Here is a 19,716-nt window from a genome sequence, read left to right on the forward strand (position 1 = left end):
ATTTGCTTCTCTTACTCTTTTTTTAGAAGATGTTGGCTGTTTATCAAACTGGACGCTTCTATATTAACAATGCTCTGATCATCACATCTCCTATTTGGCCAGGGTGCGGTTAATTTAAGCTTCAGGTGTAACTATTCTGAGTAAACCTTATCTGAAAATAAGTCATGAAACTTTGAGCTTGTAATGTGAAACGTACATAGGCCTAAACCTTTTCTCGGTTATCGTCACTGCCATTTCGGCCAATGTCTGGACCAGATTTTTTGGAGATTTGTATTTTTTATTGTTAGTGGTATAAAGTTGCCTAACTAAATGAATGAAATCACTTTCAATGTGTAGTTGAGGCAACGTGAATATCACTAACGACATGTATACACAATTGTTTTTTTTTTATTAATTATAACGAAATTTTCTTCACTTTGTATAGAGAGTACGTCATAAATGCGCCGTGTGTATGGATTTTTTCTATTTATTTGAAAGTATAGTTTCCTACAGGGTTGTTAGTAGTAAGCGGTGATATTGTGAGCGTGCGAAGAACAAATGGACGGCGAATGAGATGGTTGCAACGTTATTTACAGATTGCTGTATTTACTTTATTAGAATTTTCTGACTCTACATTTAATCAAATTCTTAATATTTAGTAAAAGCAGAAATAAATGTATGTAGAAAGCTGTTATAAATCATGTTTTGTTGTCGCATACTCTTACCGGACAAGCGGTTTAGCTAAATATGTTTGGAAAAGTCAGCAAAGAAGGACATTTTTTTGAAGAGTTGTTGAAAAACGTTGCCCTATAGTAATTGTGCACATCTCTTTTTTGAGGTCAGAAACCATGTCATCACAAGAACGAATGCCAAACCAACCATAACAAGATTCTTTTGTCGAAATTTCATTTTTCCAGAACAAAAATGTTGAAGACAGTATTACCGTAGATAGATAGAAAAGAAAGTTTAAGTTTTACATTTTTTACAGACTGATAGAATGATGAAATAGATGAAAAAGTTTTCGTGTCAAATTTACTTGCTCTAATGTTGATTTACAATGATCAGAGAGAGTTCGTTTTGATCCTACCAATAAACAGGTGCGCATACTGGGTTTACCCCGTTTTCAATGCTTCCATGATCCCATTTTTTTGAATCCGATTTTTTATAGTGACGTACTGAAATATTTTCACTAACTTTTTCACGTTCCGATGACCAGTAGAACTTAGTTCGATATTTTTATGTTGCATGAATCACCTATTGTATGAAACTCGACCCGAGCCAGTCTGGAAATTGACTATCTGATACAGTATATAATCTTTGAAATTTAATTGCAAAAAATACTGGGTGTTAAAATTTGCAGTTATTGCAAAGTTGATAGGTCATTTCAGAAAAAAAAAAACAAAATTCGAAATGGTTGCATTTGCAGTTCAACTAAGTTGATTTAAATCTAGTAATCATGAAATAATTATTTTTCTTGTATCTATCCATTTTCGGAATATGTTAGGAAAATTTGTTAAAAATGTCATTGTTAAATTTCATTTCTTTCCGTTTTCAACTGTTGAAATAGAAAATTGGGAACCCCAAAAATGAACGTAACGTCTGATGGACAAAAATGTAGAGATAAGAAAAGCGAAAACGTCCGAAATAAAATTTGAAATAAAATTTTGGAGGCATGATTCGCATAGTTTTGTGCAAAATAAGCTGTTAGTATTTGTGTCTAAACATGCCCACCTATCGACCATTCCTAGGAACCGGATGCTTTGCTGAGTCCTTCATCTCAAAGCTTGATACCTGGGATGTATTCGGATCGAACAAGGTATCCTTGGTAATTCTGAAACATTTGAAAATGGTGATTATTTTAAATAAATATGCAGAACGATCCACCTACCTGTCAGCCAATTTAACCGTATTGAACGGAAAATTTACTTCTTTATCGCTTCTTTGAATTTCACCTTCACTTCCCCTATGATGGAACATTCATATTTGAGTAACCCTTATGTTCAGTCATAGGGGTTTGGAGGACGTTAATGTGAGTTTTGGTGTATTTTATTTTTACATTTAATTATATACAGGATGGAACCAAACAAATCTTTACACACACGTGTGTATGCATAGAAAATTAAAATTAGTTGGTTGTTATTGAAGTCTTACGTAATCAAAGATTGGGATACTTCGTAGAATCTATGAATAATCTGACTTATTGCGTCATCCGTTCTAATTTTAATTTAATTTTTCAACAATAATAATTGTTTATTTTGGGACGGCAACTTAATTGTCCTGTAATTCACTACTTTGCAGGCTTACAGTTATTTTTTCACTTTATCTCCTTAACGTACGTACTTCATATGTTTATTTACTTTTATTCAATTTTCGTACATCAGGGGTCAACTATTCCTCGCGTAGCAACGCTCTAAAAAACGTTTTATTCACTAGTGCTTTGATAGCTATTATACAGTTATAAAATGAGCCAATTAAACAGCCACGAAAACCATTGTTTATTTACTATAAGAGCAATTAGGTCGTTGAGCGACAGCGTGTGATTTAAGTTCTTCTTCAAGTGATAGAAACAGGTTTAGGTCACTAGTATTATACGAAATTTTTGTTCAATTTTGAACAGATTGCGACTAAAAAATACGAATTCGATTTCTGGAATATTTGATTCTAGAAAATATAATGAGTTTTACTGCATACTATGAATTGTGTAAGTGGATAATTTTTGTTTTAATCCCAAGTGAATAAAACGATAGAGCGTCGATCCGCGTTAAATAATTCATCTTGATATTTAAAAATTGAATAATGGTTATTTATGCAACAAGTGAAAAAACAGGTAGTGTCACGAGTTTTATATAAAATTTTACTGAATTTTGACCATACTATGGGAAAAAAAATTATGTTAAATTTCGATCACATTTAATTTTTCGAATTTTAATTAGTTTCGCTGGATAACGCCAGTACTGTCAAAGGGTCAAATTAAACATCACAATGTGTTCGAAATTGAATAAAATTTTGCAGAAAGCTTGTTGAATAAATATCTATGAATTGGTGCGAATCGGCGACGACAGCTAAGCAGTCTTCCAACCAAGTTCCAAGTTTCATGTATTGCGGGTTTAAGACTGACAGTTCCTACAAGAGAAAAATTCACTGCAGCCGACCAACAATCGAACCGAAACGCGAGATTCGTTCGTAAGGCAGTAAATATAGCAATTAAGGCATGTTTCTTTTACGTACATAAATAGATACAATGCTGTACTATAAGGGAGAGAGAAGTATTTCGTATAAAGCGATTTCGCTTTATATCGATACGCGTTATTGTTAGACTTTTTGTTGGATCACAAACAGAACTAATGGAACCGGCAACAAGGTTTTATGTTGTACATGTGTTTTTGCAATGTTTTGTTTTTCTGGAGATTATATTAATTGCGCATTTAGTTGGTGAATAATATAGATACGGTACAACTATGCTCTTCTGGTCAGCGGGGGCTGAGGGCGAACTGTCCATTTATTTTACTTAAGCGCAGAATTCGCCCCCAACCGTCAGCTTTCAATAAGTAGATACAGCGACAGTTGCTTAGTAGCATACATCTTTAATTGCCACTTTTGTTGTTTTTTTTATACTACAATATAATAATTGTAATTTTCGATAACACAATCAAAATATGTAATAGGTATGTGTGGTGATTACCTAATTATTGTTTTTCTATCTCGATATTGTTCCAATCAACGTCATAATAGAATAGACTCAATAATTCAACTGTTGATATGTATATCTGATTACTTATTATAATTTTTGAAAGTTCAATACTCGGCACTAAGCTTATCACAACGTTGTATGTACATAATCCCCTATTTTCAATATAATATCTCGCTAGTGTTAGATTAACGATTGTCGCATTTCATTGGTTAGAACGTGCAGATGGTCCTAATGCTATTCTTGCAAGGTTCGCTACGAGTTAGCTCTTTCAGCGTGAATATCATAATGAACTATTCTACACAAAACTAAGACAAGTACTTGATGCCAAAACACGTACAAGTTCGGAGATGAGCCTTGCAGGAACGATGCTCAATCTAATGGCAATTCATGTCAAGACAGCTACTATTTAACTGGTTCTTAATGTACGCTAATTTCCACGAAAACGTTGAAACAGAGCTTCTATAGGTATTGGTCTGATTCTTGGTTTTCATGGAGACTCGTTTGATGTTGACGCTAACAGCACATTACAGCCACCAAGGGCTTTTTTAGTTGGTCATCGCCCTGCAGGTAGTCCTGCTGACAATGGCAAATGGGGTTGTTACGTAGCAATATCAATGGAGCGTTGCATTATAAATTACTTTTCCGGTGGAAAATTCACACTTAAAATGAAATGAAAGAAAAAAAAATCAAATTGTGGTTTTTATGGAAAATAATGCCTGAAAGTGTGTCACGATATATCATAAGCTACATAATCAGTTTTGGTAAATAGCATTTTTTATTGACACATTTCTGCTCTGTGTATTTGTAATACTACTTCATTGGCCGTAAACCTATATTACTTAAATTGTGACGGTTTCTTTTGAATGAGTGAAGTGAAAGGAATAGTGCTGTTCCGAGTCTTTCAATGAATTGTCATTGTCTCCTCCATCCACAAAGTTTCAAAAACTCAACAGATTGTTTTACTTGCTACTTGTATATTTAGTGTATATTACACATTGTTGAGGTCATCGAATGTAATTTCTGAGTGGACTGAGTACCTACCGACAAAAACATTTCCGTAACAATACACACACATGTTTATTTGTGGGAAAACTATTGTTACAAAGATATTGTCGGAAAAATCCGGTGTAACATTAGATACGTTGTAAATACCCAATAACACTAACTATTGTAAACAAGACAAAAATTAATTGCTGCAATATAAGCGGAAGCCAAACGTGTCCATATTAATGAAAACTCGCAATTAAAAATACATGTTACTTATTTATACTGTGCTGTTTGTGTGGAGTGGTGGTTCGCCACGGACCTTGTGATAAGAGTAGGTAAATAGTCATGTCTAGATGCAAGAAAAATGTATCGTTATAATATTATTGTTTATGTACTGTATCTATACTTTATTTTATACAATCGTTCACAATTTTCTTAGGTAGGTATATTTTACCGTTGTAAATACAGTGTGTATCATTACACGACATAAGTTTTCAAAATTTAACTTATTTTTTTTTCTCCAAATTTATGAAATATAAGTTCTAATGATTTCCAAAAAAAATCGCCGTTTTTATTGTGTTTTTGTGTAACATTATCGATAAGGGTTCAATATTAATCGTTTTGTTGTGTTCACTTTCTTGAACGGCCCGATTTGCCCGACGACTATCCCAAGAGTCCTAGAAAAACGCGTCCCATTTCATCGAATGTATAACGTTCGGTAAACTCATCTTACATTAAATGCTCACTTTAGATGCATAATAATTTTTTTTCCACAAATTTTCGTGTTGGCGCTTGTAAGCTCTTATCACCCCTTTTTCGACTCGACCTAATCCTTTCAAGTGTGGATGATATTACTAAAAGACCGAAGTTAGCAAAATTGAATTCTAAGTCCTCTTTAAATATATCTACATAAGATCCGTTACTGATGAACTGAACGAAATGAAACGTGTTTCTAATTTTACTAATTTTCGATAATTTTATAAGTTTAAAACAACATTAGTAGTCCTATTGAAAACCTGCTTCGTGTCATGTACGGTTATCTTAATACCTTTGAATGTTGCAATGTTCAAATAAAATTTCACTGACTACTTTTGAATATAAAACGTTCGAATTATGTTAAAATTCTAGAATATCTATAATACTCTAGTATTTTCAGAGGAGTTTTGTAAGCATTTCTCAGTGATGACTGTGGTCATCCAATGAGAGGAAGAAAGCAAGTAATTGCAAAAAGACAAATATATTTATATAGAAAATAATCTAAAAAAATGTGTTCCTCAGTCTACGGTCCAATAAAAGCATAATACCTATAATATATTATATATATATAATATATTGTTTATTATGGTACATTTAAGGCAGAATTCAGAAACCTTTTTGTGTGAACATTATTCAAAGACCACTGAGTCGATTTTTACCACTCATGTTCCTTGCGTTTTCATACTCTTTTCTCACACTCAACCGCGCTTTCTAAAATTTAATATTAGGAACAAAAAATGCATTGGTGTTGCAAACTCGCTCACTTTACAAACTTGACTATCATTAACTGCAGACTTGCTGTGGCATACAAATTTTACATAATTTTTCGAGTGCCTCATGTCATTGGGTTATCTTATATCATCGACATGATATTACAGACAAGAAGTGGTAGGTATTTATTAAAATATTATGCAAAGTTTTTTATGTGTAGTGAGTGGATCTCAGAAACTATCACGGTAAATGGGTCCTTTTAATGGTTTAATTCTGATTAATTAAAAATCAATAAACCTTTTTCTCTAGCATGAAAATGAGCTGTTAATAATCACCCACCATTTATAAAGTGGATAAGTTGCAGCGTGCTAAGAGTATAGGGAACTATCCAAAACATTTTCATGCGTTTAACTCATTTTTATTAGTAGTGGATTTAGTGATTTTGACTCTAGTGCGGTCAATAAATATCTTAAAATTGCAAGTTTTTATCTAAGCGACTTTGTAGGTTTTCGAGATTCTTTCACTATCCATAAAAATTCGCCCTGTGTATTGTGGTTTCTAATTAAAAAGAAATATATATCTTACCGATTATGCGGTTATAGATCGCCAGTAACATCAAAAATAACATTGAACATCGATGAGAAAATATATTGTAATTTATGGTGAGATATTTGATTTAGCACCACATTTACATTGGAGGCTCTCCTATGTTAATACGTTTAACTCCACTGTCGAAGGGACAATATTTATCATCTTCGGTCATCATTCGACAGGCAAAGTTGACTGCCAGGCTTATGCCAAATGCAGCAAGTGCGATCGCTAAAATGCCTGCCGCTCCCATTATACAGCTGATGAAGGGTCTGAAACAAAATCTAATTTTTTTAAAAGGCCATTAACTTAATGTTCTATCTTGTTTTCAAATTATTATGAGGGGACTTTTTATGAACTTCTACCAGAACAGTCTTTCCCTTTTGAACAATGTCGGATGTGTGTTTGCGTGCAGGAAAGTACAACCTTTCGAAATGAAATGAGTCCAAAAAAATAGCTACTTTCCGCACGCTTTAATATAAAACAAGTTTTTTCGAAATGCATATAAAAGTCCCCTTAGTGATAGTGCAAAGAAAATGGCACTTTTACTCCTTAAGGGGCGAAAATATTTTCCTCCTTACTCATTATAAATATACGATAGTTATTTACTATTCACAGAAGGAAAACACCAATTTTCCTCTTACTTCATTATTTTCGTGCCCGATGTAATATTTTATATAAATAATAATTTAATCATCGCCATTATTTCCCCTCTCCATATGGTTTAGAAAGCACTGTACCTGGATTTATTCCGTAAACGTTCATTCTCCTGACTTAATATCGTACAGTAATTTATCAAAAGTTTGCAGCAACGTTTCATTCTGTCCTCGCAAATAAGGGCGCTTATTTGACTAGCGCATTGCACCACGGCCTTTAGTTCCAGCTTCACTTCTTCTAGTAGCTCGTACACTGGGAATGTCGGTTCAGGAGTTCCAATGCAAACATGATTTCTAAAATAAATTAACCAAAGAAGTATAGATTCGGAGGTCTGGAATAATTTTCAATAACAGAATTTGTTAACACAATTTTCACTCCCTTGTGAAACCTTTCGTTGGCCAGCTTAGGTAATTTTTATGTAATGTCCTAGAATCGATGGAATTAAATTCAACAAATTAAGTTTATACCTTAAACGACATGACATATCTGAAAGCAGATACAAGAGAGCCTCATACTGGTTTCTATACTTTTCAATCTGGTTATCGATACTTCGAGGAACAGTACTCGAATTGTTGCTGAACCACAACATTAAAGCCGTAGTTATTCTCTCCAATTTTTCCTTTTCGCTTTCATTCCCGTTAGATTCACTGCAGATAAAAATGTATTGCTTTGAAGTCTACTATATCCAATAGGTCTCAAATACATAATAAACAGTATTCAAAATGACCAAGACAAAAATAACTAGTATGACCGACAAACGGTAGATAAAATTTTTGGTGTTACCCTAAGGATATCTTAAATGCAGACTTGAATTTTTTGAAATAGTTTCAAACGAGTTTCAATTCAAAACTAACGACATACAACGTGCACGGTGAACTTTAAGATCATAAATCTCTTATAAGCTTGTTTTGATTTGTTTAGAAGAATGTGATTTAGGCAAATATTCAAAAAGCTTACCCTGTTTCAGAACGGTTTAGACCTAGTTCTTCAATACAGTCAGCAAAATTACTTACATCCAGGGTAGGCACTTCCAAAACAGTCTAAAACACAGTGAATTTTATTTTCAAAAAACAGGGAATTAATAACAGGGAGGTAATTTTCTAGATCTGTCATAAATTAGAACCAATTTGTAAATGCCATAATTATTACTTACTTCATTGTTGAGTGCGAATCTTTGTTTGGTGGATAAATTCTGGTTTAGTTTGACTAAATCCAAAAGCTCTGCATCTAGAGCAGAATCCTGACAGTCGGTGACATTTGCTAATGCAACGGTCTCGCTCTCGCTATACCAAACGAAATGAAACAATTGGCTTTGTTGTGTGAAAATATCTGACAATAAAGTCAATTTCAACATCAAACACCAACTTACCACCTCAACCCAACATCCACATTTATAGTAACCGGTACAGCAATTTCTACAAATTTCTTTGTTTCTAATTCAAGGCTCGACTGATCTGTCGATGTCGACACGTTCTTCATTAGCGGAGAGAGTTTGAAGTTCGCTTCACATCTGGAACTCTGCTCACGATTATTCTGTATAACTAATTGACTTTTCTCTGCTGTGACTCTTTTTAGCTTTTCTTCTAAATCCTCAATTTTGTTTCGTAATTTATCAAGCATAATCTGTTGCTTAGAAAATGAGCTTTTCTTGGTATTCTCCTGATTACTGCACATGGAAGCTTTCACCTTTGAGAGTTCAGTTTTTAAATTGTCGTTCTCCAGAGCATTCTTTGAGCAACTCAGTTGCAGACGAGAAATCTCACAATTTAAAGCGTCTTTTTCAACTTTTAATAAGGCCACTTGCAACACCAATTCGTCATTTTGACCAGTAAGTCTTTCCACTATCTCAGTTAAGGCACGTTTTTGCTCTTCTAACTGAAATTTTGAGGCTTGGATGAGAGGCAGTTGATCTAATAATGAAGCACATTCCGTTTTTCGATCGTCAAGCTTTTTTCGTAATCTTTGTATTTCCTGATTAGTCTCTTCAACTTTTAAAGATAATTTGGCGTTTTCTTCCTGGACATGACTGGAACTTTCGATGAGGGTAGAATATTTCTGAGTTATTTCATCCAATTTATTGGATAGAACTGAATTCTGTTCGTTTTCGGCGTCTAAACGGCTCTTAAATTCGTTTTCCATCCAAATCAGCTCGGTCTTTTTTTTTTCCAGATCTTCTCGCAAAGTCCTCATTTCACCAATAAGTTTTTTATAACTCTGATTACTCTCCTCTAAATCCTGAGTAAGAATTTTGTTTTTTTGAAGTTCTTCGCTCAACTTTTCCTCAAAGTCCTTCGCCATTAAAAACCGATTTTGCGACTCTTCTTCAATTTTCTTTAATAGCAAATCTTTCTCCTTTACAATATGTACAGTTTTCAGCGCTTCTACAGATGAACTGTCAGCTTTCTCTCCACTTTCCTGCAGTTTCATATTCGTTTCAGTCTCACAATCAGCCAATGTGTGCTTTATTTGTAGTAATTCACTGTCGACCTCCAGGTATTTCTCTCTCAACTCTTTTAGATCCTGAGTGAGTTCTTTGTTTTTAATAATTTCATCGTCAAGTTTGCAATTTAGTTCTTTGAAAATTCTATTGCTCTCAACTTTTATTTTTTTAATAAATTCTGCATCCATTTTCAAAGCGGTTTCATTAGTTTTCGAAATGGAATCTTGATTTGTCAACGTATGTACTTCAATGGTGGCTTTGAGCCGTTCTATATCATTCTCATATTCTTTTATTTCTCCTGGGTTCTCATTAACTTGCTCTCTCAAAGCAGTACAAGTCTCAAAGATTTCTTCTCTTTTTTGCTTACAAATTTCTAAAAACTTGCACAGTATTCCATTTTTGTCGAATTCGTCATCGTGAACGAGAAGCAGATTGCTGTAGTGTACATTTAATTCGTTGTTGCATTGAATCAGTTTGTTTAATTTTATTAGTTTGTTGTGCAAATCACGTCTTAAGGTTTTGATGTTTCTCCACAAATTATCGTTTACACCTGAAGCACATGAGGAAACCATTAAGAGTTGATAATTAGAATTAAATAAATTTATGAACACAGTTGTTGCTCCATTAAAAATATGCCAAAAATTTTATAATAAATTCTTCTAAAGCTATTGCCTGACTGAGAGAAAGTCTTCCTAGTTCTTTGATAGTCCCAATTATCTTCCTATCTGCGTACTTGCGTGCAGAAAAGTGTAAACATAGGAACTAGAATAAGACTAGAACCGACCTTCAAAATTGATAGCCGGTGTGATCATTACCAAACTAGGAAAACAATAATTCAAATCGGACAATAAATTTATGCTATTTAGCATCAGATCTGTGGCATGTTTTTTGTAATAATCCAGGGTGGCGATTTACCCACCTATACAATAAGAAAGTTCATTTTTAAATCTTAAAACAGTGCCAATTTTGTCCCCTAGGTCTGACTCGGCTTTAGTCAGCTTAACTCTTAATATCACATTAACCTCCTTCAGCTCTTGAATCACAGCATTTCTACTGGAAAGATGAAAATGTATCATCTCCGCCACATTTTCTCCATCACGAATCGTTCTAAACATATTACTCGTTTCGAATTTAGGACCCATCACTTCCAAATTTTGACTTTCCTGTTGCAAAAGCATAATTTTAGTTACAAAGGGTCGAAATTATGGTGACAAGTTAATTATTTAAATTGAAATAGCTTTGCGTTGAGTGGTCAACTTTAACCTGATTGATTTTTTATCCCTTTCTCTTGACAAACACTTTTCGGAAAGAACTCTTTAACGTTAACACATAATTTCATTACCCATTCATCATTAGATTCATTTCACTAACAGTGGATTCTTAATTCCAACTTAAATTTACTGTTTTAAGTGACTGTTTCTTCTCTTCAAAATCAGGTTCTATTTAAAGTAACTGGAATTAAGAACGGGCCACAAGAAATGACTTGCCGCAAAAAAGCGTACCCGTCTTAGGTGCAATTTAATTGTTTTTTCAATGACTAGCCAGGAAACCAGGGAGGATCTGAATAATTTTCAAAAAAATTGGAACGCGAACGCAAAAGATAAATACTATTAAAGAAACTATAACTCGTCTATAGTTTCATTTATAAAAGTTCCTGCCTCCAAAAATATGAATAATTGAAAATTTACAATAATTTAAATAATGTACAAAGGCACTCTACAGTGCCCTATGGTTCTCTTATTTATATCTTCATCTTGTATAATTTTCAGCCTACTTTCGGCACAATTTCTTACAAAAATTAGGGCCACAAAAGGAGCTGGAGGATCATCTAGTCCATTAAATTTTCACACGACCAGTTTATTTTAACTTTTGTCAATAAAAAATTTTGGTTCCACGCAGTTCCCAGAGGTCAGTTCTACCTAAGGATATCCCGACATCCAGAGTGATAAAATTGGATTTTAAAAAATGTCTAAAAACAAAATTGTGAATGGTTTCTTTAGTGGGATTTTTTTAATATATCCAGATCCTCCCCGCCATCTACTTTACACTCCTTTCTTCTAGTATTAGAAAAAGAAAGGAAACTTAAACCTTCACGTACGGAATGTGCATTCTCTGGATCTTGTGCAACTTCACCCTGTTGTTCTAAAATTTTGTTAATTCGCTCCATTACGGCTACCAAAACCGATTCCGCCTCTATTTTTTCTACTTGTAATTGTTTCATTTGTTCTTCCAAAGTCATTTCCTGAGCGGTTGCTTCAGCAAGATGTTTCATGTCAGCCTGAAAATTTTAAAAATCTCTACTTAGGTAACCAGCTAAAAATGCACTGTTTTGTATAATAATTGCGAGGGATTCTACAATACTAATAATATCTCATGTTGCACCTCAAATATTTCTTCTTGCAATGGATGGAGATTTAAATCTTCATCACTTCGCCAATTAAATGCTTCTGAAAGAGACTGGTTTATATTCCCAGTATTAACTTCTTCACCTTCCCTTCGAGGTTCACTTGCTGAAAATATTGAATCAATAAGATTTAAACGTAGGACTAATGTCCATAGACAAAACCACCTGGCTCCTATGAAAATAACCCATTTTCCATTGAAGGAAGACTTACCAAAGGAATTCTTTTCAATGGGATTTATAGCTCGAGGTAAATTATCTGTAGGATTAGACGGCCCCTGCTTCGATAGCGGTACCGATTGATCTTTATATTGGTCTTTAAGAATTTTACAAAAAAAGTTACCTAAATTGGTTTCAGAGGAACTGGAAGGTTTGGATTTGGTATTCAATGCGCTTCTTAGGGTCAATTTTTGATATTTGAGGAGCTAAAAATAACGAATATATTGTAGAAACTTTTACATCCAGCTAAGCACTAGCTCACTTCATTCTCACTTGCCAGTTGATCAACTACGTCTTGTAGGTCACTCATTTTAGATTTTAGCCCTTTGAGTTTCTTAGTGAGCTCATTTAATTCCTGTTCCTTCGCCTCACATTCAATCTTTACCTCAAATACTTCCTTCAAATAGTCTTGATTTTGTTTAGAATATACTCCAACTTCCTTTTCAAGCTTCAATTTCTAAACCAAATAGCAAAACAGAGCACTGAATGCTTGATTTTCCTTTAAAAGAAAATGCGCACCTCATTCTCAATTTCAGCCACCAATTTTCTGTAGTACAAACTATTTTTCTCTGACTGACGCAAGTTTTGTTTCATTTCAATAAATTCTTTTTTTATATTATTGAATTCCTCCTGTAGCTCCTCGCTTTGCTTTATATCTTTATGCAAATGCTCGTTTACTAATTGCTCCCTATAAAGGTCATCAATTTTTACAACTAAAACATGATTCGTGTATACCCAAAATGTACAGTAAATTTCAAAATATTCTCTTCTGGAAGATACATAGTACAATCCAATAAAAAATCTTTATGGACAACAAAGCCGTAGCTCAATGGTCAGTGGAACAACACACATATCAATAATGGTGGCAGTACAGGGTATATATGAATTATTCTTAATACTTAATGCCTATTAAATATGAGTAAATCAATATAAAAACAAATGGCAGTTGTTTAATTAAGCGATAGACAATGAAAAGAATAATAAAACAATTATTCTGAAATACCCACGCATGTAACTGCCGATTAAGCTTCTCCAAATCCTGCTGCAGTTGTTCGTTCTGATCCTCTGATACAGAAAGCTGATACTTAACCGAAACTAATTCGCTTGATAATTTGGAAACCTGATGTTTCAAGTTCTTTATCTCTTCTTCTAATACTGTTGAATCCTGACCCACTAGTAACACGAAAAAAATCAATTAAACGTAGCTGGATCGATTTATGTGCTCATCACAGCAACTCACCAGAATGCTCTAACTGACTTGAAGACAAACTATATCCAGAAATATTAGAAATATTTAGTAAATCTTTACACTTTAAAAGCTCATCTCTTAAGCTGGCTCTAGGGGTGGAATGTTTCACGGGCGAATGTTTATCATCTGATAATAGAACTGAAGCGCTGAAAAGTAAAACGTCGATCAATAATCCTTGATAATTCGAAGCAATCTAACTTGGGAATGTTGTCCATCTCAAATCCAGCTTCAGAAGATTGTGTGGTAAGTTTGTGGCACCAGCCACCCATAACTTTAACGAACTGTTCATTAGTTACAAATACGTCTTTACATTCAGGGTCCAAACTGTTTTTCAGATCATCTAAAGCACGTCTATAAAATAAGATCGCTGGGTGTAGAAACTCACGAGTTGTTATTTATCAGGCAACTCTTTCAAATATCAGTGAAGGGAAAACAGTTGAAATATAGGGAGTTCCAAATAAAGTGAATTCAGTGTAGATAGATAATCAAAATGAATAAAAATATGAAAATGAAAAATAAATAAAAACCAAAATAATTTATTGTGTCCTAGGAATGAAGAATTTTACAATAATTGTTGGATTAGTGAGCTTTGTAAAGTGTTACTTACAGATTCTCTGGGAGATATGGTTGAATATACTCAACAAGCTTAGAAACATGTACAAAGCCAGCGTTTTGAGTATCACATGCACTGAATATTAGCTGCAGTACATCAACCGTATTTTCTTCACCTGTGCAACATAAATGAATAACATGCATGTCACATTTTTTATCTTGAAGGGGTTACCTTCATGTGATTGAACGGGGTCCATCGCTCTTGCAGAAACCTGCATAGGCTTAAAAAAAACTTATTGTTATAGGTATATACATGAATATGAAAATGAATGAAACGTTTTAAATATAATTTTAAACGGGTAAAGAATGTCACTCTCATTTACACACACGCACACACATACCCATTGAATACTCTTTCAAGCAAGTTTATTTAGAATTAACTAGATCCAAAAAAACACCCAGGTAGACTCAAAAATACCATTAGACATAGGCAGCACAGTGTCCAGCCTACCAATTTTTATCAGGTAAATTTTTTCAGTAAAAAAAAATAGGTACTTGACCTTAAAATGCATGTTTCTTTATTTTTCAATGGATTCAACCAAAAGAAGGGTGTGTTAATTCTTAAAGGGGACCTCAAAGCATTTTCCATTGGAAAATTACAAATTAACATTTTTACAGACAAATGAATTAAATACTCAAGTGAAAAATGCACTAACTTTAATTTATATAATTGGTAGATGTTGCTGAAGCTATATGACAATAAAGCAAAAATAAAGCGGGAATTGAAGAATGAAAATTATATACAGCTAGCTAGTAATCCTCATGAAATTGTAAGTTACTCTCAGTGTTGTACATTTTTTGTTGGTGGATCTAAAGTTATATGTAAAAAACTTTTTGCAACATATGTATCTAAAAATAACTAAAAATATGGAATTTTCTACACAGGGTAATTTATTGTCTCATCATAAAACATAATATAGAAAAAAATGTGGTATGGCCTAGTGACCAATGAGGTTGCCCAGTGAGATGATTCGTCATACCATGACATTCAAAGATATCAGATGCATTGGAGTAAGATTTTGCTGAAATTTACTGGTTCATGACACGATTATCATATAAGATATGACATATTACATGCACTTGGACTTAACTAAGTTTTCTCAATTCATGGTACAATTATATAGTATAATATCAGATGCATGGGACTTAGGATTTACTATAGTTTTTCATGAGATTTATTTTACTTGCAAAGTTCAATGTAATTTGAAACAGTGTCCATCAAAAACAAAGATTTTTGTCCTTCGTCTAATACACCCTTGTCATCAAAACAAATTTGCTTACCCTATATATATGCTTGTAATTGAGTAGGTACTGGTACAAGGGAACAGCTAGCCTGGGCGTATTTGAAGATGTATTACAAACAATTTTACACAAGTAGATATTCTTAATATTTGAAAATTAATTTGAAAAAGCCGAAAAACAGAAGTTAGCGTCTTTTTTAGAGTTCACAAATTACATCGTCACAATTTTACTTTCATATTTCACGATTTTCAAACTTCCCTTCAACCATGACACTGCTCAAAAACAAATGAATAAAATAAAATTACTTCTGACAACAAAATTACAAATTTCATTGGTAAAATAGGAAGAGAAACGGTACCAACAGCAATTGGGAATCACAGACAAAGAGAAAGATAAAAAATGGGAGAGAAAACCTGAAGTTTAAAGATGGAATGACAACCGGAAACGAAAAAGGTTGTTGAAATCCAAAATTACCGCCAGGAAAAAGGCGCCATTTTTAAGTTAAGGTATAATTGTAATGTTAGTTACCTACACTGGCTGAAATTAACGATCTACTCTCTGTCGAATATCTAAACGTGAACTAATTCCCAGTAATAATCTGTAGGCAGAAAATTTAACTGTCGACTTTTTTACCGTTTTTCATTTATTTATCAAATTGACACCCTAAAATAACTTTCTAAGGGTCAAAGGTAGTAGAAAATAAGAACTGATTTAGGCAATCATCAATACAACAATTCGACAATACTTTTTAACCTCAAAATTAAAATTAAAATATATTTTGGAATCACGGTTCGGTATTTTGCTCATTGACTCCCTTCTGTTCCACAGTAGGATTTGATCTCGAATTTATTCTAAATCATCTGGTCTTAAATTCAGGTCCTACAAATAACTTGTACTTATTAGTTTCTCTTTATGAACCCAAATTGAACTGTATTTGGAAATGTAGTGAAAATTTCTTATTGTTTTCCAAATATTATGACTATGAGTACAGATGAGAGAAATTTTCGTTCCATCTACTATGAGAAAGTGGGTTTTAAAAATGTGGAAGAAAAAAAGTCTTTAGAGATTTTGCTGAAAGAGAAACATCTAGACCTAGTGAAGTTGAAGCAGTTTTGTTTGCGCTTCACTGTGCCTCATGTTTATAGGAGTTTCTTATATAAACTGTTATTAGGTAGGTATATAAAGGAGTTTCAATTTTGGTGTGGATAATTGAATTTATTTCAAGGAGTTATACCAGCACAAGTTGAGTTACACAATTTTGTTACTAATCAACGGCAACAAGAGTTTAATGATTTGCATCACACATTGCAAGTGATGCGCCTCATTGATGAGAAAACAGCAAAATCTCAGGTCTTCATTTTAATGTGGTTAATTCAAACTAATAATCTATTATTCGACCTAAGTTTGCTGTATGAAAAAGATGAAGGAGTCATCAGTTTTTCAGCAATTGTCAAGTGTTTGATGCATTTCTTTGATGATGATGTGGATATTTACTGGATAGCAAAAAAGTTTTATGAAAACATTGCGAAAATGAAAAATGAAGTTCCAAAGTTTGTAGAGATCACACATGCCATTTTAGAAAAAGAAGACCCAGAATTGTACAAGGCTTTGCAAAGTGCCTCTGTCTTAGATAGTTTACCATTATTGCAGTGGTTTGATTGTTGCTTTGCAGGAATAATTCATGATAATTACCTGATAAAGTATGTTTCTCAATTAATAACATATAATTCAATCAAAATATCTTTGTAATTCAGGATTTGGGACAAAGTATGTAGGGGCTCTTATAAGATTTTGGCATACTTAGTAGCAGCTATTTTGATGACTTTAAAACATAGAAAAGTGAAGATCAGTGATCCTATTGCTGTAACACTGGCTATTAAAAAGGTGAGTTCATAGGTAAATTATCTTTTTAGAAAAATATTAAAGAAAAAATTGTTTTACAGCTTCCAGAAGAAACTTCTGATGTGATTGTGAATAAAACTGTTGATATGTGGCTACATCATTGTAGCCCTTTGACTGGGCATGATAAACCTAAGGGAACTTAAAATAGGTGTTTTTAGGAATTAAGTATTATTTGATGTAAAAAATATGAATAGTCCCAATTTCAAATAGTGTTAAATTAAGTAAGAAAATTAATAAATAAATCTTCAAAATGGTTCTATTGTATCATTACAAAAATGTTAGAACTGGGAAGACACTTGACCATCATAGATAAGGGTATTGAAAGATAACTTCCTTTGAAGTACCTTTAGTAATGATGGTAAAGTATTTTTCAAAGTTCCAACTTTTCACCTTACTTCAATTTTGTTTGTTTTTAAAATGTACGAAAAGAAGAAAAAATTACATATGCAGGAATTAATAATTGTATTAATAAACATGTACCATGCCATAAATAAAAGTCCAACACAAGATATAAGTGAATAATTGTCCAAAAAAGCCATTTGTTAAAAGTGATTTACGAGATATAAAATATTTCTTCCAAGTTGAGAAGCCAGCTTTATATAAAATCATGAGCCACAAGCTGGTGACTGCACAAACGTAAAATAGGGCTCCATGTAGGTTGGTTAGGCCTAATACACCTAAAAAAGAAAGTTGGTTTATGTTTCATTGGATGGGTATTGTAAGTTATTGGCCACAGTAATAAATATGACCTACATAAATTAAAATTACTGTACAGACATTCAGATAGTTACTTCTTTAAAATAAATACCTGCAGTACATCCTGAAAGAGCAGCCATTGAAGTTCTGCAATATTCGACTACTGCTAAATTGTTTCTAATAGCAGATTCACTATAAGCCACAGAAGGGTCTTGCTTCATTTTACCAGACATTACACCGATGCGGCCGTGATATATAACAAATTATGTTCTTACGATTTTGATAATTTTTCTCTTAGTTCTCACAAATGTTATTAAAAGAAATTACAAAATCAATTCAATTATTCGACCATTTTTATTGCACTACACATGAACGAATGACGTTTCAGAAGTTGGGTTAGGTTAGAATCCAAAAGCGACCTCGACGTGTGCATAGACGCGCTGGGTGATAATAGTTTTCGAATCGCTCGCTTTTAAATAAAATGTGCATTTTCACCTGCATTCATTTTACATTCGAAGTTCCTCTGTCATAAATTGAAATCAATAAGGTTTACTTACCGCTTAACTAGTTTTCTTTTTAAATATCGATTCCAGAAAGTTCCTATTCCGTAGGAATAATTGAAACAAATACTTCGAAACATGTTTTATCCCTTATTTTTAGGTGTAGGTCCCTTTTTTTTTTAAGTTTTGCATCTCATTTATTTTTAATTTGAGTAAGTTTAACAAATTTTATTAAATATAGTAGTGAAAAAGAACTGTAATATATTCTTTATTATTTTTAAACAACGTATTAAGAAGAAATGCGTATTAGATTTAAAAAAGTGCATTGTTGACTTCACCTTTTTATTTATAGGTTGCGCCACCTATAAGATATGCAAGGCATGAGCTGCTAAACAGAGACATATTTCTTTTCCCGTAGAAGGCTTTTCTAATTTGGTGATGTATAGACGGAGCCATGTCAAAACGTTTTTGATAAAATAATAGCGAAAGGACTCACGCTCTCAAAAATTTAATTACATTTGACTGTAACAAAGATAAATATTTTTAGTGGCGAATCCGACAGTTTCCACTACGGTTTAAATTTGATAACCTATAGTTTAAACAATACTGATTTTCTTCGTTTGCAGAAGAGTAAAATATGCAAGATACTTAGTGTAAAAAAGAATATGCAACCATCATTCTTATGGTGGGATTCATACTCTGCCCTTTCCAGATGATCATTGTTAATCCTGAGAACGTAAGTACTTTTTCCATGAGTATAACTTCGCAAACTTGATCATAAAAAATCAATAGCGTAGATGGCAATTTCGTATAAAAATTTAAGTAGAATCTAAGGGGCCTCAATTTTAGCGTCATTTAATTCCGCAGTGTTCGTGCCATACCGCATTAATATGCAAAGGTTAAAACACAAATCAGACAAATTCGAATTTCTGGATAAAAACTTTCTTGAGTTTATTTATATATTTTTTTAAATTTATATGTATATTCCAAGTTTAGTAACAAACATTTACTTGGACAAAATGGCGTGAGCCCTGATTAAAAAAATGTTGTAAATTACTCAAACATATTCAAACGGCAATCGGCAAT

The 19,716-nt window shown here is 33.1% G+C and overlaps 3 protein-coding genes across 6 annotated transcripts; 1 reads left to right on the forward strand and 2 right to left on the reverse strand.

Annotated features, from left to right (window-relative positions):
- Positions 1 to 472: 472 nt before the first annotated feature.
- LOC136347970 (putative leucine-rich repeat-containing protein DDB_G0290503) lies at positions 473 to 16,098 on the reverse strand. Of its 4 annotated transcripts, none has more exons than XM_066298422.1 (19): positions 15,572 to 16,098; positions 14,463 to 14,511; positions 14,286 to 14,406; positions 13,877 to 14,029; positions 13,670 to 13,824; positions 13,437 to 13,602; positions 12,949 to 13,117; positions 12,692 to 12,886; positions 12,425 to 12,635; positions 12,192 to 12,319; positions 11,908 to 12,087; positions 10,729 to 10,972; positions 8,739 to 10,359; positions 8,523 to 8,652; positions 8,327 to 8,409; positions 7,837 to 8,016; positions 7,453 to 7,662; positions 6,710 to 6,984; positions 5,879 to 6,124 (listed from the first exon to the last, which is right to left on the reverse strand). In XM_066298422.1, the coding sequence occupies exons 2-18, from the start codon at positions 14,506 to 14,508 to the stop codon at positions 6,813 to 6,815; spliced, it is 4,164 nt and encodes a 1,387-aa protein (XP_066154519.1). In that variant the 5' UTR covers positions 14,509 to 14,511; positions 15,572 to 16,098; the 3' UTR covers positions 5,879 to 6,124; positions 6,710 to 6,812. The 4 variants fall into 4 exon arrangements, with proteins under 4 accessions (XP_066154521.1, XP_066154519.1, XP_066154518.1 ...); XM_066298421.1 differs by having other exon boundaries at positions 14,463 to 15,312; XM_066298424.1 differs by lacking the exons at positions 5,879 to 6,124; positions 15,572 to 16,098 and adding an exon at positions 473 to 3,102 and having other exon boundaries at positions 14,463 to 15,539.
- A 195-nt stretch (positions 16,099 to 16,293) lies between these two features.
- Positions 16,294 to 17,687, forward strand: TBC1d7 (TBC1 domain family member 7). Its single transcript, XM_066298441.1, has 4 exons — positions 16,294 to 16,703; positions 16,758 to 17,232; positions 17,287 to 17,416; positions 17,476 to 17,687. Exons 1-4 carry the CDS (start codon positions 16,508 to 16,510, stop codon positions 17,575 to 17,577), a joined length of 903 nt encoding a protein of 300 aa, XP_066154538.1. The 5' UTR covers positions 16,294 to 16,507; the 3' UTR covers positions 17,578 to 17,687.
- A 192-nt stretch (positions 17,688 to 17,879) lies between these two features.
- EMC6 (ER membrane protein complex subunit 6) lies at positions 17,880 to 18,536 on the reverse strand. Its single transcript, XM_066298442.1, has 2 exons — positions 18,243 to 18,536; positions 17,880 to 18,111 (listed from the first exon to the last, which is right to left on the reverse strand). Exons 1-2 carry the CDS (start codon positions 18,361 to 18,363, stop codon positions 17,900 to 17,902), a joined length of 333 nt encoding a protein of 110 aa, XP_066154539.1. The 5' UTR covers positions 18,364 to 18,536; the 3' UTR covers positions 17,880 to 17,899.
- Between the last annotated feature and the right edge of the window lie 1,180 nt (positions 18,537 to 19,716).

This window comes from Euwallacea fornicatus, chromosome 30 (assembly GCF_040115645.1).
Source record: "Euwallacea fornicatus isolate EFF26 chromosome 30, ASM4011564v1, whole genome shotgun sequence".
Lineage (NCBI taxonomy): Eukaryota > Metazoa > Arthropoda > Insecta > Coleoptera > Curculionidae > Euwallacea > Euwallacea fornicatus.